The sequence below is a fragment of the Metopolophium dirhodum genome, chromosome 8 (genome assembly GCF_019925205.1).
Source record: "Metopolophium dirhodum isolate CAU chromosome 8, ASM1992520v1, whole genome shotgun sequence".
Taxonomy (NCBI): Eukaryota; Metazoa; Arthropoda; class Insecta; order Hemiptera; family Aphididae; genus Metopolophium; species Metopolophium dirhodum.
Window position 1 is genome coordinate 14,047,337 of NC_083567.1, and position 21,650 is coordinate 14,068,986.

Consider the following 21,650-nt stretch of genomic DNA (forward strand, 5'->3'; position numbering starts at 1 on the left):
TGACAAAAAAATCATTACTGCTACTAATAGTTATAGATAATGTTGATAATTTTGTTTAACAAAATATTTAAATTGGTTAGAAATTTAAAATTACTCTCTACAGAGCGCAGAAAAATCGGTCGACTATAATAGCCGGGTAGATAATATTATATACGTATATAGGTATACCTATGTTATGTGCAATGCACTAATACGCGTGCAAATATTTTAGCAAATAAGTCGTCAGTTATCGCGATTTATATTGTTTACCTACTATGTAGACGTATCCGATGGACGGATATCTTTTACTGTGGCACGATCGTTGACATATTATTATACAGAGCCCGAAAGTAGCTGCAGGTGTGTTTATTGTTAGTAAATCAATTTCTAAAACGCAAGCCCGTTTCTAATTCAACAAGCAAATTTAATAAACATTTTTATAAATTATTGGTGAAAATAGCTGGAAGTTACGCATTGCCTAGGAAATATTGATAAAATATGCACCATTGAATGGAAATAATAGGCATTTACATGGATTTATTTCCTAGTCAATATCGCTGTATAGGTACGTACAGTCTAATTTGATCGGAAATATCGTTAATGGCTATATTATAGTCATATATTAACGTTAGCTCCGTCCATTTTACATCTTAGACGGTAACATACATTTCATATATTACATGTTTAACTATATCATATATTATTAAACTACGATGTTACCTTTGTTATTAATTTTATCTACCACAAAAGCGTGGTGAAAGTATATATAGTACGGGTATACAACGATTTAATGTCAAAAATATACGTAAATAGGAATAAAGCAAACAATACATAAATTGATTGAATAAAGGGAGAGATCGAAAATTGTAACACTGTAATATTTTCGTGCAAATGTAATTTGTAGTAATCAGAAAACGATTTTGTTATGTCTTTTTTCCTTGCTATCTACTATTAGTAATTTTATGACAACTCTTGTAACGCGCAGACTACAGTACTACACTCTATATTATATATATAGAGACAATTAAATTAATTTTATCATATAATGTATATATAAAAGCATAATCAAAGGCAGGCAAGTTAATGAACATAATTAACTCAAGTTACCTTAAGTTAAGAGATATCGTTAACAATATCGATAAGTTAGAAGTTAGCAATGAACAAATCATACATTTACCTCGAGAAGTTATAAGGAAAAGTTATGGAAAATAATATTAACTTAGCTAATTTATTTAAATATTATGTTGGTCACGTAAAGTGCGACTGCGTTCTTTCTAATTTCCTAAATTATAATAAACAATTTTTTGAACTTTTATCATTATGTACAATGTACCTATATATCAATTTTACTTTACATGATTATTGATTATTAAACATTTAAACTATACACATCTTGATTCATAATTTGACAAATATTAATTTTTATTTTTTTTATATCAAACAGCAACTAAAGGTCATATAATATTATGCCTATCTAATCTACTAAAATATATCTATATACAAAATTATTTTATCAAGAAAAATAACAGAAAAGTTTATATTATTAAATCGGAGAAATCACTCATCTGCTGTATTATATAGTAGGTGGGTGTCGAGTATCGAGTATGTTTTTACTTTGTCATTGAGAAGGTCACTATAATGGATGTGTTAAATTTGAATTCAGTGATAAACCGCATATTTTATACAAATACGAAAAATGCTAAGGAAATGCCAGAAAATGCTAATATTAATATTTGGTAAAAATTATAAGTCTCCCACTTACAAATATTAATTTTTTAATTACAAAAAAAAAACCAAATCGATTTTGTCCGCAATTGGTTGTACTTAGGTTAACTGCTTATGGTTCGCTTGTTATCCTCAAAATGCGCAAGACGTCAGAGATCAAACACGCAAAAAATCACATTATTGTAAAACCAATATATGATACATTCATCCCTCCACTCATCAGAATCTAAAAATAAAAATAATAATGCACATTCCGTCAATAATTCCAAATGCATTCTAAAACAGAGAATCCATTAAATAACCATATTATGTAACTTTTTTTTATTAGTTGAGTGAGTAAGATAGGTACTTAGGATGTAATATTGGTAAAGTCACTTTATGAAAAAATAATTTATTGTTTTCTTTTATATAATAATATATACAATATAATATATCAAACACATATACATATATAATATAAATACAACATAATAATTATTTATAATGTTTAAAAACTCATACTTTCAGTCAATTGTTCTGATTTTGGAAAAAAAATTTCGTATCATATACATATTATGTTGTATAATTTTAAATATTTATAACACTATTAAAAAAAAAATAACAATAATACTAAAACATTTCATAATAATTTTTCAGTTTTTGATTTTCTTAAACCAAAACTCAAAAGTATATTATCATTTATTAGTAAGCATTTAATAATTTGACCATAGAAATAGTGGACCAATAAATTGTAGTAATTCCTCAGCAGTCCACGCTTATTATCAAATCCTTAAATGATCAATAATTTATAAATAATAGAATATTGGTTTAATGTTCGATATATTTGTAAATAAAAGCTGTCTGTCTTTCATATGAAAGTAAAAATATGATTAATAACAAAATGCATTAGTATAAAAATAATAGAAAACTTATTTTTTTGCAAAAAAGTAATATAACATAATATAAGTTTGCAACTAAAGTAGGATGTCCTTCAAAATGCATAATAAACAAATTTACAACTCGAAAGCTCACATAAAAAGAGTGTTTTACATTCATAAAATCACCCTATACTAGTATACAGGTATATATTATATAATATATGTGTTATATAAATATAAATAAACAATACAAAATAGTTGATAGCTTAACTTAATAACGAAATACAATCTACATCAAACTTAGATCACGATGGGCTTAATAAAATACTTGGTAACTCAAAGAATTGGGAAATTCTAATGATCGTGTACGTGTTCGTGTTCGTGTTCATGTTCGTGTGATGAATGATCGTGATCCGAATGTTGATTGTTGTCAACTGGGCCGTGACTGTGTTGATGAGCTGAAAAATATCAAAATATATATTATTTATAAAATAAACTACAAACTGACGTAAAACTGTAATAACGAAAAGTTAAGCAATAGTTATATTGTCATATTATTAGTTATAGAATTAAATTATGAAAACGTATAGGTAGGTACGAAGTTTTGTTTTTCGATCAAGTATTAATATTAAAACTATTCTATAATCTTGATTATTTCGTTCATTTTAAAAAGTAATACCATTGATTATAAATACTAGTATAGTAGTATTTATAATCAATGGTAATATTAAATTGTGTACCTAATATTATAATTTATAAATGTTTAAATAAAATAGGTTAGATAACTATAAATAAATAATATTTATTGAATATTACAATTTTTATTTCATATTCTATGATTGTAATAATTAAATGATATTTATTGAAAACACTATCAAGTACTAACTAATGGATTATACCTAATAATAATAATCAACACATTTATACATTATATACAAATCGAGTAACATTTTAGGTAGACATATTATTATAGAAATAAATAACAATGTATTTTGAAAAACGTCCGAAATTATAATATGTTCACTGTTATTAATAAATTGGAATTTGATGTACATATTTAAATTAAATAGAAGAATGTTTGGTACTTAGTTTTAATTATACTTTAATAGTTATAGGCATAGTTATATCATTTTAGAATACTGGATAATTGCAATGAACTAGTCGTCTAGTCATAGTTATAGTCCATAGTCAATAGTCATAGAACATAGTCATAGTTAGAACTCTTTATTTAAGTATCTTTTTTAACATTATACCGAACAAATAAAATTATCAATTATCAAAAATATTTAGAACATGAAATATAATGTAAAACAATAAACAATAAGATTAATTATTAATTAAATTATTATTAACCTATTTATAAAGTTATTGCTAATCGTTTGTCTTTAGGTAGTTTATCAATCGTGCATAAATTGCGCATAATATAAAATATGAATTTATACAAAATATTGTTTACTAGTTTGATCGCTTACTAAAACGTGATATCTACAACTGTGATACACATGGTTTCTGATTAAAATGTATGGGTAAAGACATTGTAAACTAAAAACAATATCATCAAACGATAATAAATGAGTCACGAATATCAGGTACCTGATTACAATATATTATTTGCTACTATTACTGAAAACATAAAAAACTAATTTATTATTGTTAAACCAAATTGGTTTATTCGGTGAATAATATTAATTATTATCTACCTACTATACAACATATTACTATATAGGTAGGCACGTGAACTTATTTTGTATATCTATTAAAACGCTGTTTTGATAGTAATAGACAATAATTTATAATGCCTATAATTAATATATTTCAATCGCATCGTTTACTTTTTATAATGCATTAAACAAAAATTATTCATATTTTCATTGTACCTACAACCTATGTAATTTATAAAAGTTTCTATTTACCTACAATGTGTGCCTATTACGAACAATAAATTGTTGTGATTTGAGTATATTATAGTATTATACTTACATTATTAATATGTATTTATTTTATCTGATTTCATAATATTTCTAAAAAAAATATATTTAATCGGTTTCGAAAAATGTTGGAATTTTGTCCGTATCATTCAACTTTTATAAAGAATTTTCATATTTGATCATATATTCTGAGTTTTTTTTTTGTTTTATGTGTTAGGCATTAGGGATTACACAAATTTCAATAAACTCCAGTAGCATTACTTTTTTTTTTTTTGTTTCCAAACTAGAAATTAATTAATTCCTGAGAGCGACAATATTTCTAAGCAAATGAAATATCTATTAGTTTCTTGAACGTTTTATTTTTTATACATTTGTTAAATTTGTCCTTCTTTCTGAATTTTATATGAATGTGTAAACCACAATTTAAGACTTTAAACATCACAAGTGTACATCAAACAGTTGGTTACAGTCCTTGTAATGCCTTGATTTAGGTATAATTCAAAATTGTCAACAATTTTGTTGTTTTTACTGCAAGGTTATTCCAAGTTTAACACAAAACAATACAAATAATTAAACAAGGTTCACACGTGTGATGTCTACCCACCCACCTTTTAAGTAACACTATACAGGTTTGGATATTGTTCAACAAATCCATTTAGTCAAAACCAGTTAACTATGATTATTATATTACACACCTAATAATATAACATAATATGCATTATAAGTTATTACTAATAACTCTTAGTTTACTTGATGTCGATGAATTTTCATGTGTGATTTTGTTTTATTAACAAGTAACAATGTATGTAACACGCTAACACGTATGCATTTAAATTGAGAAACATATTTTAAAAAAAGAAAAATAATCAATAAACCTACAATATTTTTAACTTTACTTCAAAGATTCAATGATACTGGCATACTGGTAAGTATATTTTTAATTTACTATCTTATGGCAAATTTGAGTTTATTTTTAAAATCCATTGAAGGACTACATCTACCTATGTATTTTTAATGCTGATTTCTGAAGATAGATACTTTTGGTTTAAATCCAACATTTTTCGGACTATATAAAACAAAAAGGCTCGTAAATCTCAAAATCATCCGAGGTCAGCTTGTTTCCTTATTTTACACTTAAAAAGAAAGATTTTAATTTGAAGAAGATCCTTCCTAAAATGCTACGCGTTAAGACCCAGTGAATCTTTAATACCATTTCAATTTCTAATATTTTAATTATTATACAAATGGCATATCGTATAATCTATGTAAAGTCATCATGTACTAAATACATGATGTAGGTAATACAACATAATTTACTAATTTTTATAACGTACCTAATTCTTTATCACATAATTAGTACATCATATTATGTAACTAATAACTGATAATAATCAATAGCTATAGGTCATCAATGAACATTGTACAGTATTAAATTATAATATTTTAATAGAAACACAGCAGTGATCCACTTCGAATATACGAGATATTGCTTACAACGTTTTCAATTTATGCGATTATGCGTGTAAATGTGTAATAATTACTAACGTCTTCAGAGTATAGATTTTGTTTATAATAATATAGGTACCTAATATTAACAATTTTAAATAAGTAGGAAGCATATGTATTTTCTCATAGATCTCCTCTAATAAAAAACGCATCTTGCGATTTGAATTAAATTTAAATTGTCTACGTGACTGTGTGAGATAGGTGCTATATTAGATTAGGTACTTTGTCAATTTGCCTGTTAATGCCCATCACGAGCAATTAGGAAGTAAAAAATGAAAATATTTAAACATCAATCAAAATTAATTGTTTTCTTTGCATAATACAATATTTATACCGGTTATGTAACACATTGGTACCTACGTTTAGAATATAATTTAGATTTTGTAGTACAATGGTACGTTACGTGTGTATTAAACTGCACGAGCTATTGCGACACAAAGCTGACAATTGGGTCCTTATTTTTTCTCCTATTCACAGCCCTTTTGAAAAATAAAAGTTTGAATCATGACATTAATTAAAGAACGTATATTGTGCAGCCATCTAACTTGACTATAATATGTACGTTATTGTTAGATATAATTTGATGTGGTATATAATATACTCGTGCGCTTGCAGCCTGCTGGCCATTTTAACTGTTCAAAGATGATTTACAGCTGCAGCGCAACGCAATAATTATATTTATTATTTTAAAAACCAAATAACCCCATAATATAGAAAGTTCGCATCGCCCCATTTACTTTAGGGTCGATTACATAGCTATATAATGTATACGTTAATAGCTATTATAATGGTCAATGAACAAAATGTACAAAGGTATTTCAAACACATGAACGATCGATGTTTATATCGAATTTATTTGGTAAATTAATTGCGTTCTGCAATTGTAGGTGACCGGAATGCACACTACAGTGGGAAAGAGCTTGTGCATAGTATCATGACTTTATAGCTTATACCTATCAGGCGCCTAATATTACATATTATTACCTATATTGTTTATTATATTATTATATAAAATGTTTAGAAAATCAATAGAAATAGCTAACGCTAAATCATATTATGTAAACTGGAAATAATACATGTATTTAAATTTTAAATATATTTGACAATTTATTGACATACAAACTAATATGAATAAATTTAAATTTCGTGTCTCGACATATTCCAATTTATCAGTTGTTCAAAAAAATATCTGATAAAGAGTAATATTTTTAAAAAGCATAATGCAATTTTAAGCGTGATATATCATTTTTAGTATTACTAGCAGAGAGCAAGTGTAATGTAAAGATATTTTATTTCGTCAAAAAGTATTATAAATTAGGTCAAATTGTCAATAAGTATAATATTGTATGTCTATAATATATTATATCCATATTATGATATAAAACTATAAACTAGTTACCTACTATTATTAATGGTAGTCTGTAGATAATGTAACCTTGTAGACAAGTTAACTCGATTATAATTATTAACGTTGAACTAGAAAGTACTTTTATCTATGAAAAATTTGAGAAATTTTTTTCCATTCTTAAAAAAATAATAAAACAACTTTAGAAATATTCGTATGAATATTTTAATATGAATGTATATACCAAATAGTCCGTATAAATACTACCTATTATAAAAACTACCGTAAAAAAAAAGGTCGTAAATCGGTGGAATTTACATTCGCCCGCATATATGAATAAAATAATAAAATAACAAGGAAGTCTAGTACATAATATTATAGAGTAATTACTATATTATATTATATTATTATTATGGTTAGTATTATATTATGCATTTAGAATTTTAGTGTCATTTACGATAACTGATGAATATACATAAGAAAATCATAATTCTAAAAATACAATAGGTAACTTATGAGTTATAAACAATACAAACAATTATTATCTACTTTCCTAAAAGGGTATAATTTATATTTTAGTGTAGAACTATTTTTATTTTATTTTTATTTAGTTTCAACTACTTTGGTAATAATTACCTACTAACTATATTATAGTAATTAGTAATTACTCATTAGTCATTATAGTCAACATTGGGGTACATTGCACGTATTGTTGAATTTATCACAGAGATCATAATCCATACCTAACAGGGCAATATATTGTAACTATTATATTAGCTCATCTATTATTTATAACATTTTTTTTTCGGAATAAATCATTTAGAGTGCAATATACTGCCTAAAACTCGCTGGCTTATAATAAATTAAAAGATTTATATTTTGTTTGTTCACTACTTCACTGCGAAACAAGTGTTGAACATAACATACTATACATACCTACAATATATTGTACAACATATTGTATTAGTCACATTAAATTATTATAAGATTGTCTTCGAAATAAGATAGTTTTCAATTTTCACTTTCAGTATAATATTCACTGACTCACTAGTCACTCCATCCTCAAAAACTGCAATCTATTATTATTAAACTTTCTAAATCTATTAAATATGTTTATAGAATGTATACGTTATACGCTTATACCTAAGTATATTACTATATTATGGCATGGCTCTTCCAGCTAATTTATTCAGCATCTATTCAATATGCATTCCACGTATGATACTACTCACTTTTTAATACTTAGCAAGTTTTACAGTCGTTGAAAGATCAGATAGGTTGTGGGTTCCATTCCTATAGGAGGTACACATTTTTTAAACACCTATAATATATGACTGTGCTGAAAATATTCAAAAGTTGATTCACGCGTAATATAAATATATAATAATAATCAAGTACCTAGGTAATACTGTAGGAAATTGGTAAAATGTTTAATATAAATGTCATAAAATAAATAAAACCATATTAGATCTACCTACTTAATTTTAAATCATGCACAGGGCATGTATATTATAGGTATGATAGGAACCATTTAGTTGTAGGTTTAAAACATAAAACTTTTTTTTAAAAAGCCAAGGAAGTAGCTCTACTTTATATTTGATTGGTACTTATTCAATTATTCTGAATCAGTATAACATGGGTAATTACTAAATACTATATAACTGATCTATTAAGGTTAGGTATCATTTTTTTTCATTAGATATTTATTTGTACTACCATATTTTATATTATTCTAACTCAAAATTAATTAATTCCTATAATAAATACAATTGACTGTAACTGCAATGAAGTCTCTAGGGCGAGTAGTAATTATTTATAATATATAAATTACCATATAATATAATACATAATATTTACTCAAGTACTTAAGTTGGTGATACACATTGATAAGTAATAATGGCTCATCAATATTTGTCTTGATTGTTCAAATTTTTAAAATATTATGAACGTGATTAAAGTCTTCGTGTCATTTTTATCGCAAAGAACATGGTGAACATTATTTTCTTATTAAATTTAAATGTGTCCAGCTGTGTAGCTCCCTATAATGTATGACACCAAAATTCTAGCATCTAAAAACTGTTCAGGAAAAAGCAAAAAATGTCCATAAGATGCTCCACGCGGCACGCTCGCCGTCTTAATACGCATGACTTATCAATCAACGTAATCTTCCAAGACGTCCGATAAACGAAAGTGATGTAGAGACTTGTTGAACTAATAACTGATAATAATAATAACAATAAATATTAAATAGGAAGTGTCACCACTCCAGGGTGTCTTCTTTCATCAATCAGCAGTTTACTGCAATATTTATATTCACTTATCAGTTATCACATATTCTTATTTTTACTGTGCCTGAGCAACTAGGTATGGATTTTAAAAAAAAAGTTACAAATGGTTTCAAAATTTACAATGACTGTAATTAGAACTGACGAGTGATGACTGATGAACTACCAATAATATGACTGTTATATTAATAACAATTGTTTAAAAACAATCAACCGAAATTCCAAGGGCACTGCCCACTTGTGTAGTTAGTATAGGTTAGGTTAGATTGATACGTAAGTATATATACGCTATTTATTAAAAATCTGTAGTTGTTTATCATTGCAGTATGCAGACAATAAATTTAAACACTTAAATCTAATGGTACATGATTAGAGTCTGAGATAGATGAATTTAAATTTGAAAAAAATATGAATTATTGAATTCCAAAAAGTATTTTGAGTAGAAATCGATAGTCAAAAAAATAGTTTTGATTTGACTAAATACTGGTGTTAACCTAAACATTAATGACAATTTTATTTTGATTTTCACGGAAACTCAAGGAATGCCGAAAATTGCTAGTGTTAAATATAACTTGAATATATCCAGTTTCAATCTACACAAGGTTACTTGATACTTCCATCACTAAATTTCCGATTTCTGTTACGAAGCCAAAATTTGTTTTCCGGAAAAATATAATCACCATAACTAAAATAATAATTATTATCTAGAATCTTATAACAGGTAGATAGTAGATACCTACCTAGATATAATACTTATATTATAAAGTGCAAATTATGGTAAACCCATGTTATTTAATATTCATGTCAAATAACTCTAAATCCTACAGTGAGTATGGATATTAATATTTTTGAAAGGTACATGTTAATATATTTTATTAGTATATCTTCCTCCAGTAGTTATATCCATTTCCGTATGTTGGTGTTCAAATTACTTTGTTTGTTTACTCGAATAACATATTGTGTTTAATTAATAAGTATACCAAAGGCACTTAACTACAGTAGGTATATTTAGTAAATAGGTACGCGTATTTGGTCGAAATTAATTTTGAATTTATGAATTCTACACGAGAATATAACAAACATATATATAGGTATTATATTATTTTATATAATATGGTATTATAATTTTAAGTAGATGTATATCATCACTCATCAGTCTACGCTCGTGGAATTTTTCAATGTCTATAAAATGGTCAATAACCCTTATGCCCTTAGAATTTAAATACGGTGAGTTAAAAATAATATAAATCACTTTAAAAGAAGTATTGTACTATTGTACTTACTATCGTTTTATGTTTATATATTTTTAAGTTATTTTTTTTACAAATTCCATATTAAGTTCAGTGTAAATATTTTGTATGTTCTCATTTTTAAATATATTCTCTAACTAAATACTAATTATTTATTTACATTTGTTTAACCATAATATTTTTACATACAATTAATTAACTGTTAGTTTTACATGCACATTGTAATAAGTAATAACTGTTATTATAACGTGTTATTTTGTCTGTAATTCTTTATACGTCTTTTAATTCAAAAATATTATACTACATACAATTCTACAAACTAAAATAACTTTTAACATTTTATAATTTAATTTTCTAAAACAACATTGTAACAAAATATGGTACTTAAAATTAATGAATTTCCATTACAATAAATTATAGTTAGTTATTTGATAATAATGGGTTCATATTTTAAAGTACCTATATAAATCATGGCTAATTATTGCTATTCCTAATAATTTACAAAATTAAATCAATACTTAGTGAGTATAATTTTACTAAGATTTACATTTTTTAGTCAAATTGTTAGTCTGTAAAAGTGTAAACTGTAATTAGCAAAAACCGATTATTGTTGAAATAAGTTTTAAATATTCGAAAAAAAATTATAGGAAATAGCCAACAGGTGTAATATTTGGTGAAATAAAAAATGACAATATACGTAAAACGACTGGTCATGTGCAGATAACAGGGAAGAGTAAAAACAATTACCCTAATTTTTTCTAAACAGTAAGCTACATATCATTAACTATATTATGCCATCCAAAATATTCATCTATTTAATTACAAGTGGGTAAAATGTAAATACTAAACATAGGTACACATTCATATTCAACAATCACAAAGAGAATTTTAAATTAAAAATATCAATACTAATCAAATTTAACGAACTGTGCAGGAATATTTTAGTATTTTATTTCCATAAATATGCCTATCGTGTATAATGTGTATAATAAATACATTGTTTAAAACTGATCACTTGATGTCCAACCACCCATCAACAAACGCAGAACCTTCCCCGCCCTTTGAATTTTGAATTTAATATATTCTGTAATTTTAAAAACACGTAAGACTTATGGCTTTGAAATTGTATTACACTACATTTTTTTAGGCACAGTATTTTTTGCGTAGGCTACTTGGCAATAGTACTAATTGTTAATAATAATATGTGGAATATTATTTATGTTTTAACATAAATATGTTTTTGGGTTGGATACAAAATGTTTTGTTTCTGACCGATTTTTTGGTAAGGTTTTCGTTGTTATGGTTACTTAATAACAAAACCATATTTATGATTCATAGATTTTTCTTGTAGAAGAAAAATATCGAGTAGCATGCCATGGTTTTTTTATACATAGTAGAAGACTATGGAAGAGATTATATTTCATAATAGATAGTAGATAAGATATTTATAGTTAAATGACTTAAATATAGTATTATTGATATTTTTTAGTATCGAAATGAGAAGGTTAAGCCTATATGCAAATTATAAAGCACATAAGTACTGTATGCAAAACCAAATCCGTTATGAAATTGAAAAATTTAAACACTATACAATTTTTAATGGTTTTCATGGAACACTGGCTATCGGATATTGTCTTTGTCTTTCGCATAGTTCCTGCGTGTCCGTTGCGAATCGTTGTCAATAACCCAATATATCCTTAACCTCAATGGTTGAGGTTGTGGAGTCTGTGTTGCGTATTAAAATTAGTTCGCTTCAGATATTATAATAATATGTACAATATACGCAACAGGTACGCGTGTGATAGTAAACCGCATGTGTTCACAAAAGAAACACGCGAGAATAATTTCAGTACATGTATTGTTGTTTTAACCGATTAAAAAATCACACCGGTCATTTTAACACGAATCTCGAATTCTGTATATCACATAATATAATATATTTGATATTGTATTTCGTAACATTCTAGTTGTTTTTCTTTTTCGTCGATAATACTCAAGACCGAATATAGGGTTTCAAGTACTACTCGGTAACTGCGGAAAATGCGTAGAAAGTCGTTGAGAATATTATGTAGAGGAAACGTTCAACAATATATCCGTCACAAACGTCTATACACTTCCTTATTATATAGTGGTCAATAACACAAGAAGCACAGTATGTGTTCAAAGATACGAATGCATGCATTATTATTATATTGATGGACACTGACTGTTTGTGAATTCACCATTATGTCACAGTTCTTTGTTTCGATTCGTCCACCCGCCACTGCAGAAGTACATGCGAACAAAACGTGACCGCCGTGACCGTGACTCTTAACGTGTTATATGAACGTGATGAGTAATATATTCGATAGAAAAGGATTTACCCATTCTAGTTCTTCGATTTTTGACAGTATCATCTATTCTTCCACCGCGTGTTTCGTCACCGAGCTAATCCGTAGTCAATATTTTTTTAAGATACAAAATATAAGTAACCACAATAACAATATACATTCAATTTTTAAGCATAAATAACTATATATATTTTATCTATAGTTGTTTTTTAAGTCAATAAGATGGACACGTGATTTTTTTTTAATATCTTTTTTATGTTACCAACATTTAAATTTTAAAAACATACATGCAAAATAAAGATTTAATTTTTTAGCTTTCATCATAAATCCATAAATCTTTGTAGCTCTACGAATATAAGCAGTTCTACGTGATGAAAACTGGTGGATCAGCATATACAATATAGTATTAAGTTCATCAAACACCGCGCGCTGCCACCGTCTTATAATATATTTATGTTAACATTAATATTTTATTAATTTGATACGTTGAAAAATTTTTGTCAAAAGCATAATATTACATAATATAACTTATAAACCAATACCATCGTACCATAGAATGGTTCAATAAAAAAATAAAGCTTTAAAATAAGTACAAAATATATTTTATTAAATTTCCTCGTCTACGCAAAAAAAATAATGTACGTAACGATGAAAACTTTAATAACAAGTATTTATTTTAAATTACAAAAATAAACAGGAACAACTGGAAGTCTTTGTTAAAAACATTTTTTTAAAACATTGTAAAATTTTATTTTGATATTTTATAATAACAACTTAAGGAATTTACCTTTTTTTTTAAATTTTCAACCCTTTTGATCGAGAAACAAAAATGTTATCTTCATAAACCGAAAACAATAAAAATAGTCAACGTTTCAAATATTATGAATAATGTATAGAAAATACTAATTTAAATATTGGTGAAAATGTTAAGTCTCAACTAATCCTTTCTGAATAAAAACAAAATCGATTTTGTCGAAAACTGGTGTTACGTAAATTCTTTCACATATCCACTGTCTTTTATTAAATTTTCTCGATTATAAAAACTGAGGTTTTTATAATTGATCACCCCTTGGATCAAATTTTAATGTTTGAAATAATTTTTTGTTAGTAAAAAATATCAATATTAAAACATATTATATTATTGTAAAACCAATATATTATTCCTAGCTTCGTTCACAAATCAAAATCTAAAATAATGAAACACTTGGGTAACTATTAAGTATTTTATCGTTGTTTATAGAAGTAGAAATAAATGTATAAAACAATAAAATAAATATTTATTGGGCACCTAGGTCCTAGACTCCTAGATAAAAGATACTTAGATAACACAAAACTTATATTATTACCTAGTTATAACAATAATCAATAGCCAATAGGTATATAATATGGTTATTATACTACAGTATTATTTATTTTTTTATATTTAATTCCTTGTAAAATATAATTACAATGTTCTAAACAGTAAACATAGAATGCAGTAGGTATACTCTTTAGAAGTATACAATACATAGTACATACATAGTTTTTATATTATTAGTAAGTATATCGTATATGGCAAGATGGACACCTGCAGGGAGGTTATTGTATGTTAAATCCATGATTAGTGGATTTACGTGATTTAAGAATCGATTTCTAAATAATTTATCTTATTTTAACTTAGCTACTTCATTTACAGTGAGTGAGAAAGTATCCTCATGGCTTATGAAGTGTTTTGTTTCATCAACAATTTCGATTATTTCGTTTTTACGTGAAAATTAATATTAACATTATTATTATTAAGGAGGTACATACCTATTTAGCATTCATTATGATACTATTAATTATTATAAGCTACCTAATATTTAATTTACTTTTAATTCTTATTTTAAAACATGAAAGCATCCGTTATCGGTCTACTTTATGACTTCTCCGTTAAAAGCAATTCTTTATTAATATCTGTAATTACAGTCCAAATTATATTATAACGATATAGGTACTTAAGAGACAATTTATTGATACACTTTGTCTCTTTCACTTTGTTAAAAGTAGGTATATAGTGTACATTTTTATACAGCAATTAAATTCAACTTAACTACCTACTAAAATTTAATTGTTGTATTTAAAAAAAAAATTGTGTACTTATAGATTTTTAGTAAAATACCTATAATATGAGGAAGATAAATATTATAGTAATGTTTTACATTTAAAATTATTTTGGAGTTATTGATATAATTTTCTATAGGAATTGTAGTGTCCCAAATTACTATACCTACGGCAAAATATAAATATTTTACGAATATAAATGTTAACAAAACTATTTAAGATTGTTTTGGATTAACGGTGTCTCGTGCATTTTAGCCAAATAAATATTCTGAGATTTCTTTAGGCGTAAGTAGGTTCTTACTGACCAAGTTTACGTGGTGAAAATTTTATTTTTTTTTTCCCATCATATTTATCATGTGAGGCCTATAGGACGCTTTGAATAATATGTTGTTTTTGAAATGAACCGGTTTTTTTTTAATAAATATAATTAATAAAAACAAGACGTGAAAGTCTTGACATTCTTGAGTTCACATATGTTTAAATTAAGTTAAAACTGTTAAATGGTCATCAACTTCTAGCTTAATGATTGTAGAACTAATAATGATAAGCACCTTTGCAAGGTCCTTATTATTTGTGTGCAATACACTACATAATTTGTTTATTATAAGTGGTTTATTTAACTACCTAAAGCGTACTGTCTATAATACTAATCCTTCCTAATCAATTTCGTTGTAACTAATAACATTTGAATCCTTTTGACTTATGCTAACTATAGGTATTATTATATATAAATAAAATAATTATAATACATTTTTGATGTTATGTATTATTAAGTATTACAAAATCTTTTGTTTTTTAATAATATTACTCATTATCGTCTTTACAATATTATGCCATGTCTTAAAAATGTAATTACATGCATTGTAAGTAGACTAGTACCTATTATCTTTGTATTTACATTATTTTGTTTAGCTTAATTTAAATGTTTTAACAAAACAATAAAAAGCGTTTAGTTTGTAGCTCAAGTCAAGGTAGGATGATTAATGATAATATTGATAGTAGTATAAATAACTTGCAGGTCATGCTTCATAGACGAGCGATTCTCAAACTGTGCTTCACGGAGCTAATATTTGTGTTGGGGCTCCGCGAATACATATCCGATTTAAATTAGAATTGACATTTTTAGTTTTTGAGGCTCTAAGCCATGTAAAGGCTCTGCGAACGAAAACGTTTGATAACCGCTATCATAGTCCGTTATCGTTATAACATAATTAATTACTTTCTGGCATACTCAACCTAATAGGTATTTAAATTACATAAACTACTTTTTATATTTTATTTTGATCGAAGATATCAAAGTTAAAAATTATACATCTATACTATAGGTATAAGACCCAAACGTAATTGGAAATTACCGAGGAAATTACCGATTAGAAAAAAAATATCAACTTGATAAGTAATAATATATATACGTTGTATTGTTGTAATATGGTGCAATGATTATAGAAATAAATACGCGTACATATTATAATAAATAATATATAATATAAAGGAACGGGTTTCAGAGGCACCGAAAGTTGGTTTTGCCAATAACAAATTAATAATATGGTAAATTAATAGTTGGAGAATATTTTTGTACGTAGGTACTTGTGGGTGAGTCGTGGGTGGGTCGTGGGTGCTTTGCATTAAAAACAATAATATTATGTCATAGCCCATAAGTAGGCGTTTCAAAAGATACCGGCGCCTCTGGACATCAGAATATTAAGTAAACACTTGCTGGCGAGGTGTTAGTGATAAATACATGTGGTGCGTATTAATTGGGTTAGAACAACACCCTAAGCCCTTATTATAAAATGGTTTCGAAGTACGGTAAACGTACCTATATTATATATTTGCACAGTAAACAGGAATATTACAGGTACCTACAGTGTGTATTTGTATAGTTATGGAACTGATGGCGATAAGTGTTATTATAATCTCAAGACATAATATTATGTACATTATTATGTACAACACACCCGGCTACCCGCTGTCACCGTCCAATAAGGGATTAGAAAAACGTAAACAGCGCTGCAATAGTTTATACAATGAGGTTCACGACGATTGTTTATACTATTACATATTTACATTGTTTGTATGTCATTATATTGTTATTGGTGTAAGTGTGGTTCGCATAAATACGCGTACATTATAAGAGAGAAAGAGAGACGAATGTGATTCGCTTAATATCATAATATTATAATAGTAGGTATCTATATTCTATATAGTAAGTATTCTTAGCTTTATATATTATGCAATATAAAATAGTAAAATATGCATTTAGTTTTGTTCAAATATATGCTAAGATATGCGATAAAAATATACGACGAGGTATCAGCTATACCATTACATTTTCCAAACTATCATCAAGCGAATAATTTTAAAAAGCAGATCGAATAATGTTACTTTTTATGCATACAAGCTAAATCTGTTTTGGTAGTCTTATTTTTGAATATATCCATGTAGCATTTTAAAATCGTTTTCGTCGTTGCGACAGATAACTACTATTTTATAGAATCGACATTTACAGCGTAATATATACGTAATATGATGTCATCTACCTTTTTTCGCTACTTTCGTTTAAATAATATTACATACCATAAGATACATGCATTTTCGGTCTTTATATAGTTGTAGTAACCACACGAAAAATAAAAAAAAAATAATTTATATCGACATAATATTAAGAGGCAAGTTGTGGATATAACTTACTGATCTGCACATTGTGAATAAAAACATACCAGCGCATCTAAATCTTAATTCCTATTATAGTCCCATGATTATTATTAGGACTGTGAATTTGAAGAAATATTAAGTATTTTTAACTTCAGTACTGTAAAACATAGGCTACCTTATAACACAAAGCTTGAATTAGGTAGTAATGAATTCAATTTTGAAATTTTTGATTTATCCCGTGTTTTTTGGGCTTTTTTAGATAATTTTTCAATACTTTTTCGATATTTTTTATGTTTTTTTGTCAATTATAACTTCTTACATACATTCAAGAATATTATTATTTCAATTTTCGACTTATAAATATTTTACACGATCTGAACTCACGTCGTACACTCGTACTCAATTAATAATATTATATATAATATTTTACACTTGAGAAATGTACTTGTATTTATAAATTATGAATCTCACGTAAAACTTACTGCAGTGCATCATACATTTATATTATACTGAATTTTTGAGATTTTAATGCATTTATATAAAGTTTTTTTTAATACATTAAATACCACACAATCCTATATAGTTATTATTTAGGTGGGTACCTACAGTACTAGGTACGAAAATATCGATTTTAAAGACGTTAATGTGTTATACTCACTCATCATTTGCAATACGAGCAGAATACTGAATCCGAACATTATGGACAACAGGTGCAAAAATCCCGACTGTTTGTGCCTGGCAAGCACCTCGAAGAACACGACGTATAGCAGCGTGCCGGCGGCCAGTCCCTGCAGGATGACAGCCACGCGTCCGGGAGACCCGTCCACGGTACCGCCGGTGCCGCACTGCACTAGCACCATGCCGATTATGATGCCCACGGGCGTGACGACGGCGAACGTGGCCACGTACATGACGAGCACGGGCCGCCGGGTCTTGGACCAGGCCAGTTCCAGGCCGATGCAGAAGGCGATGACCAGCTTGTGCGTGGCCACGGCGATGAACAGGTACCACATGTTGTCGACGCGCTCCTCAAGCCCTATGGCCAGGCCTTCGAACACCTCGTGAAACGACAGCGCCAGCACGGCGAACAGGCCGCGGAACGAGTGGCCACCATCGACGCCTCCGGGCCCGCCGCCGCTTTCCAGCTTCATCTGTTTCTCGGTGTCATTGTCGCCGACCCGTTGCTGGTGGTGTGCGAACCGCGTGGATGACGGTGCCGTGCCACCGGACTCCCAGGCCGCCGGCCGGTACCGCTTGTCGTGCGGCTTACACGGCACATCGTTCTGCAGCAGCTCCTTGTTGCTGGCCACTGACATGCCACCCGTCACCGACGGAACGGAGCTGGGCGAGCCACCACTGCCGGCCAGCGAGGCCCTCGGTATGGACATGGTCCGCCGCCTAAGGCTCATCGACCGGTGCAGCACCTCCTCGGCGGAGCTGCGGTCCACGTGGCCGGCCGCGCACCGGTCCAGTACCGAGTGGACGATCTCGTCCACGATGAACACCATGAAGAACCCGGCGCAAAATATTAGGTCTCCCAGGTGCTCGGTGCCCTGTCCGTTAGGAAGTTGTCCGGACTTCTGCAACCGACCGACGCCCTCCCGGACTTCAGGCTGCAGGTGCAGCAGCGTGGTGAACAGCAGCACGCCGCCGCCGAAGCACAGTAGCAGCGATACAGCCGGCGAACCGGTGGCCGAGTCGCCTCCGTGCGAGTGACCGCCGGTTTGGTGCGATGGTGGTGCGGCTGCGGGGTTCATCCGCCACCATTTGGTCAGCTTCAGGGGCACGACGCCCAGCACGAACGAGCCCAGGCCCAGGACGAGCATGGCGAACGTCTTGGCCACGATTATCTGATCGACGAGCGCTGACGTGCTGGTCGCCGTCGCGTCGTCCGACACTATCACTGTCTCGGCCATATTCGGCGCTATATTATATGGTTAAAAGCTCCGTTGCAGGTATTATAATGATGGTATTATTGATATTACCGCTGCGCTATCATAAAATCAGACGCCGTCGCCGTTGTTTTTATTATTATCTCGTTCGAATATGACGCGTACTATATTAATATTATGTTTATTATTATAATACGTGCGAGCGAACCGCGCGCGTAACGCGCAAAAATACGAAATATATAATAATAGTTGTAGCGTGCGTGTGCGCGGGCGCGCGCGCCTACTATTCCGCGCGGTGAAACACGGTCGACTTCGCAGCGGTCAAACGCCGTCACTGGCAGCACCGATGACGATCCCGTGCACCACCCGAAACGATGACCGTCGGCGAACGCATAGCACGGCACCAGTCACAGCACTGAGAGGAGACCTCGAACGCGGACGCCGGTTACTGCGGGTGTGCCGTGTGCGACTACGTTCACCGAACGTGGAGAACCGCGTCGTGGTGGCGTCTACGACGGCGGCGAGCAACCACCACCACCACCGCAGCTGCCGCCGCCGCTAGTCACTGCCACCACTACCACCGCCACACGTCGTGTACCACTACTACTACTACTACTACTACAACAACAACAACAACAACAACATCAACAACAACAACAACAACACGCATGAAAATAATATATTATAATATAATATAATGTAATATACATAATATCTATATTATTTTTATTATTATTATTAATATCATAATATATTATACCACACTACCGTACCGAGTTCGTAGTTTCCGCGTCTTTCACTCACCGTCACTCACGTGCACATGATAAATTACATACGCGCGTACTGTCGTTGTCGTTTCGTCGTTGTTGTCGATCATGTGAGAACAGAATCGATCCGACCGGATGGACACCGACAGAGTAAAATGTTTGCGCGCGTGTCGACAATGACGCACGATCCGATGAATAAAATAATATTATAAGTAATATTGCTGTAATTGTTCACAATTGTGCATATATTTTAGGTAGGTAGTGAATATTATGACACGTGCGATAACGTAAGTACGAATTAAGGTAATTAGAGGCCTAGGGACCGAATTGTTCAATGAGTCGACGAGGCCCCCAAAAAGAATTAATACAATTATATTTTTTTTATTACATATCATTTTAATATATTAGCAGGTATCATTAAGTTAATTATGAATTAAGTAAAAAAAAAACTGCCTACATCCTATTTCCTTGATTTTAATTTTCTCCGAATTCTGTCAACATTTAACCATTTTGTTTGTTATTTGCAATTAATAATATTTTCAGATGACAATAATGTCGCACAAGCGCACATTTGCAGGAGGGACGACGGAGATTCGGATTTTCAACGAAATCTTGACCCGTTTGTTGTAGTTTGTATCTTTCAGTAAAAGCTTTCCTATTACAATAATATATAATAAAGATAAGTACTACGGCTTGGACCATTTTTATTTTGGACACAAAAAAAACCATTCCTTTTCGTTTTATAAATTTTTTTGAAAACAAGATAAAATGTATAGTATATACAGCAACCCTCTTGTTTAACCTCTCCGAGCATCACTTGACCCCCAACCATCCCACCACCACCAACACAAACACCGCAGCGTCAATTCCTTTTAAATGACGACGTCCCAAACCGCATTGCTGCACTGTCTACACCGTGTCACCGTCTGTATTATTTGACCGTTTCTGTTGAAGAATAAAGCGGGTAAGTTGTAGGTGCGCGTGTAATTGAATAATAAATAATATTATATGTAATAGAAATTCTCAGCAGACTTCAAGACACTAAAGCC

General features: G+C 29.7%; 1 protein-coding gene across 1 annotated transcript; it reads right to left on the reverse strand.

The window, feature by feature from the left end:
* Positions 1–2,125: 2,125 nt before the first annotated feature.
* On the reverse strand, positions 2,126–20,379 carry LOC132950486 (zinc transporter ZIP3-like). The gene is made up of 2 exons (XM_061021977.1): positions 18,601–20,379; positions 2,126–3,019 (listed from the first exon to the last, which is right to left on the reverse strand). The coding sequence occupies exons 1-2, from the start codon at positions 19,856–19,858 to the stop codon at positions 2,916–2,918; spliced, it is 1,362 nt and encodes a 453-aa protein (XP_060877960.1). The 5' UTR covers positions 19,859–20,379; the 3' UTR covers positions 2,126–2,915.
* Positions 20,380–21,650: the final 1,271 nt, after the last annotated feature.

What these genes read in the sequence shown, in the direction of transcription:
- LOC132950486 (XM_061021977.1), bottom strand. Translation starts at nt 19,858, where the DNA reads ATGGCCGAGACAGTGATAGTGTCGGACGACGCGACGGCGACCAGCACG. An exon ending in GCTCGTATTGCAAATGATGA is followed by an intron (nt 3,020 to 18,600) that starts GTGAGTATAACA and finishes GATATTTTTCAG; the next exon opens with CTCATCAACACAGTCACGGC.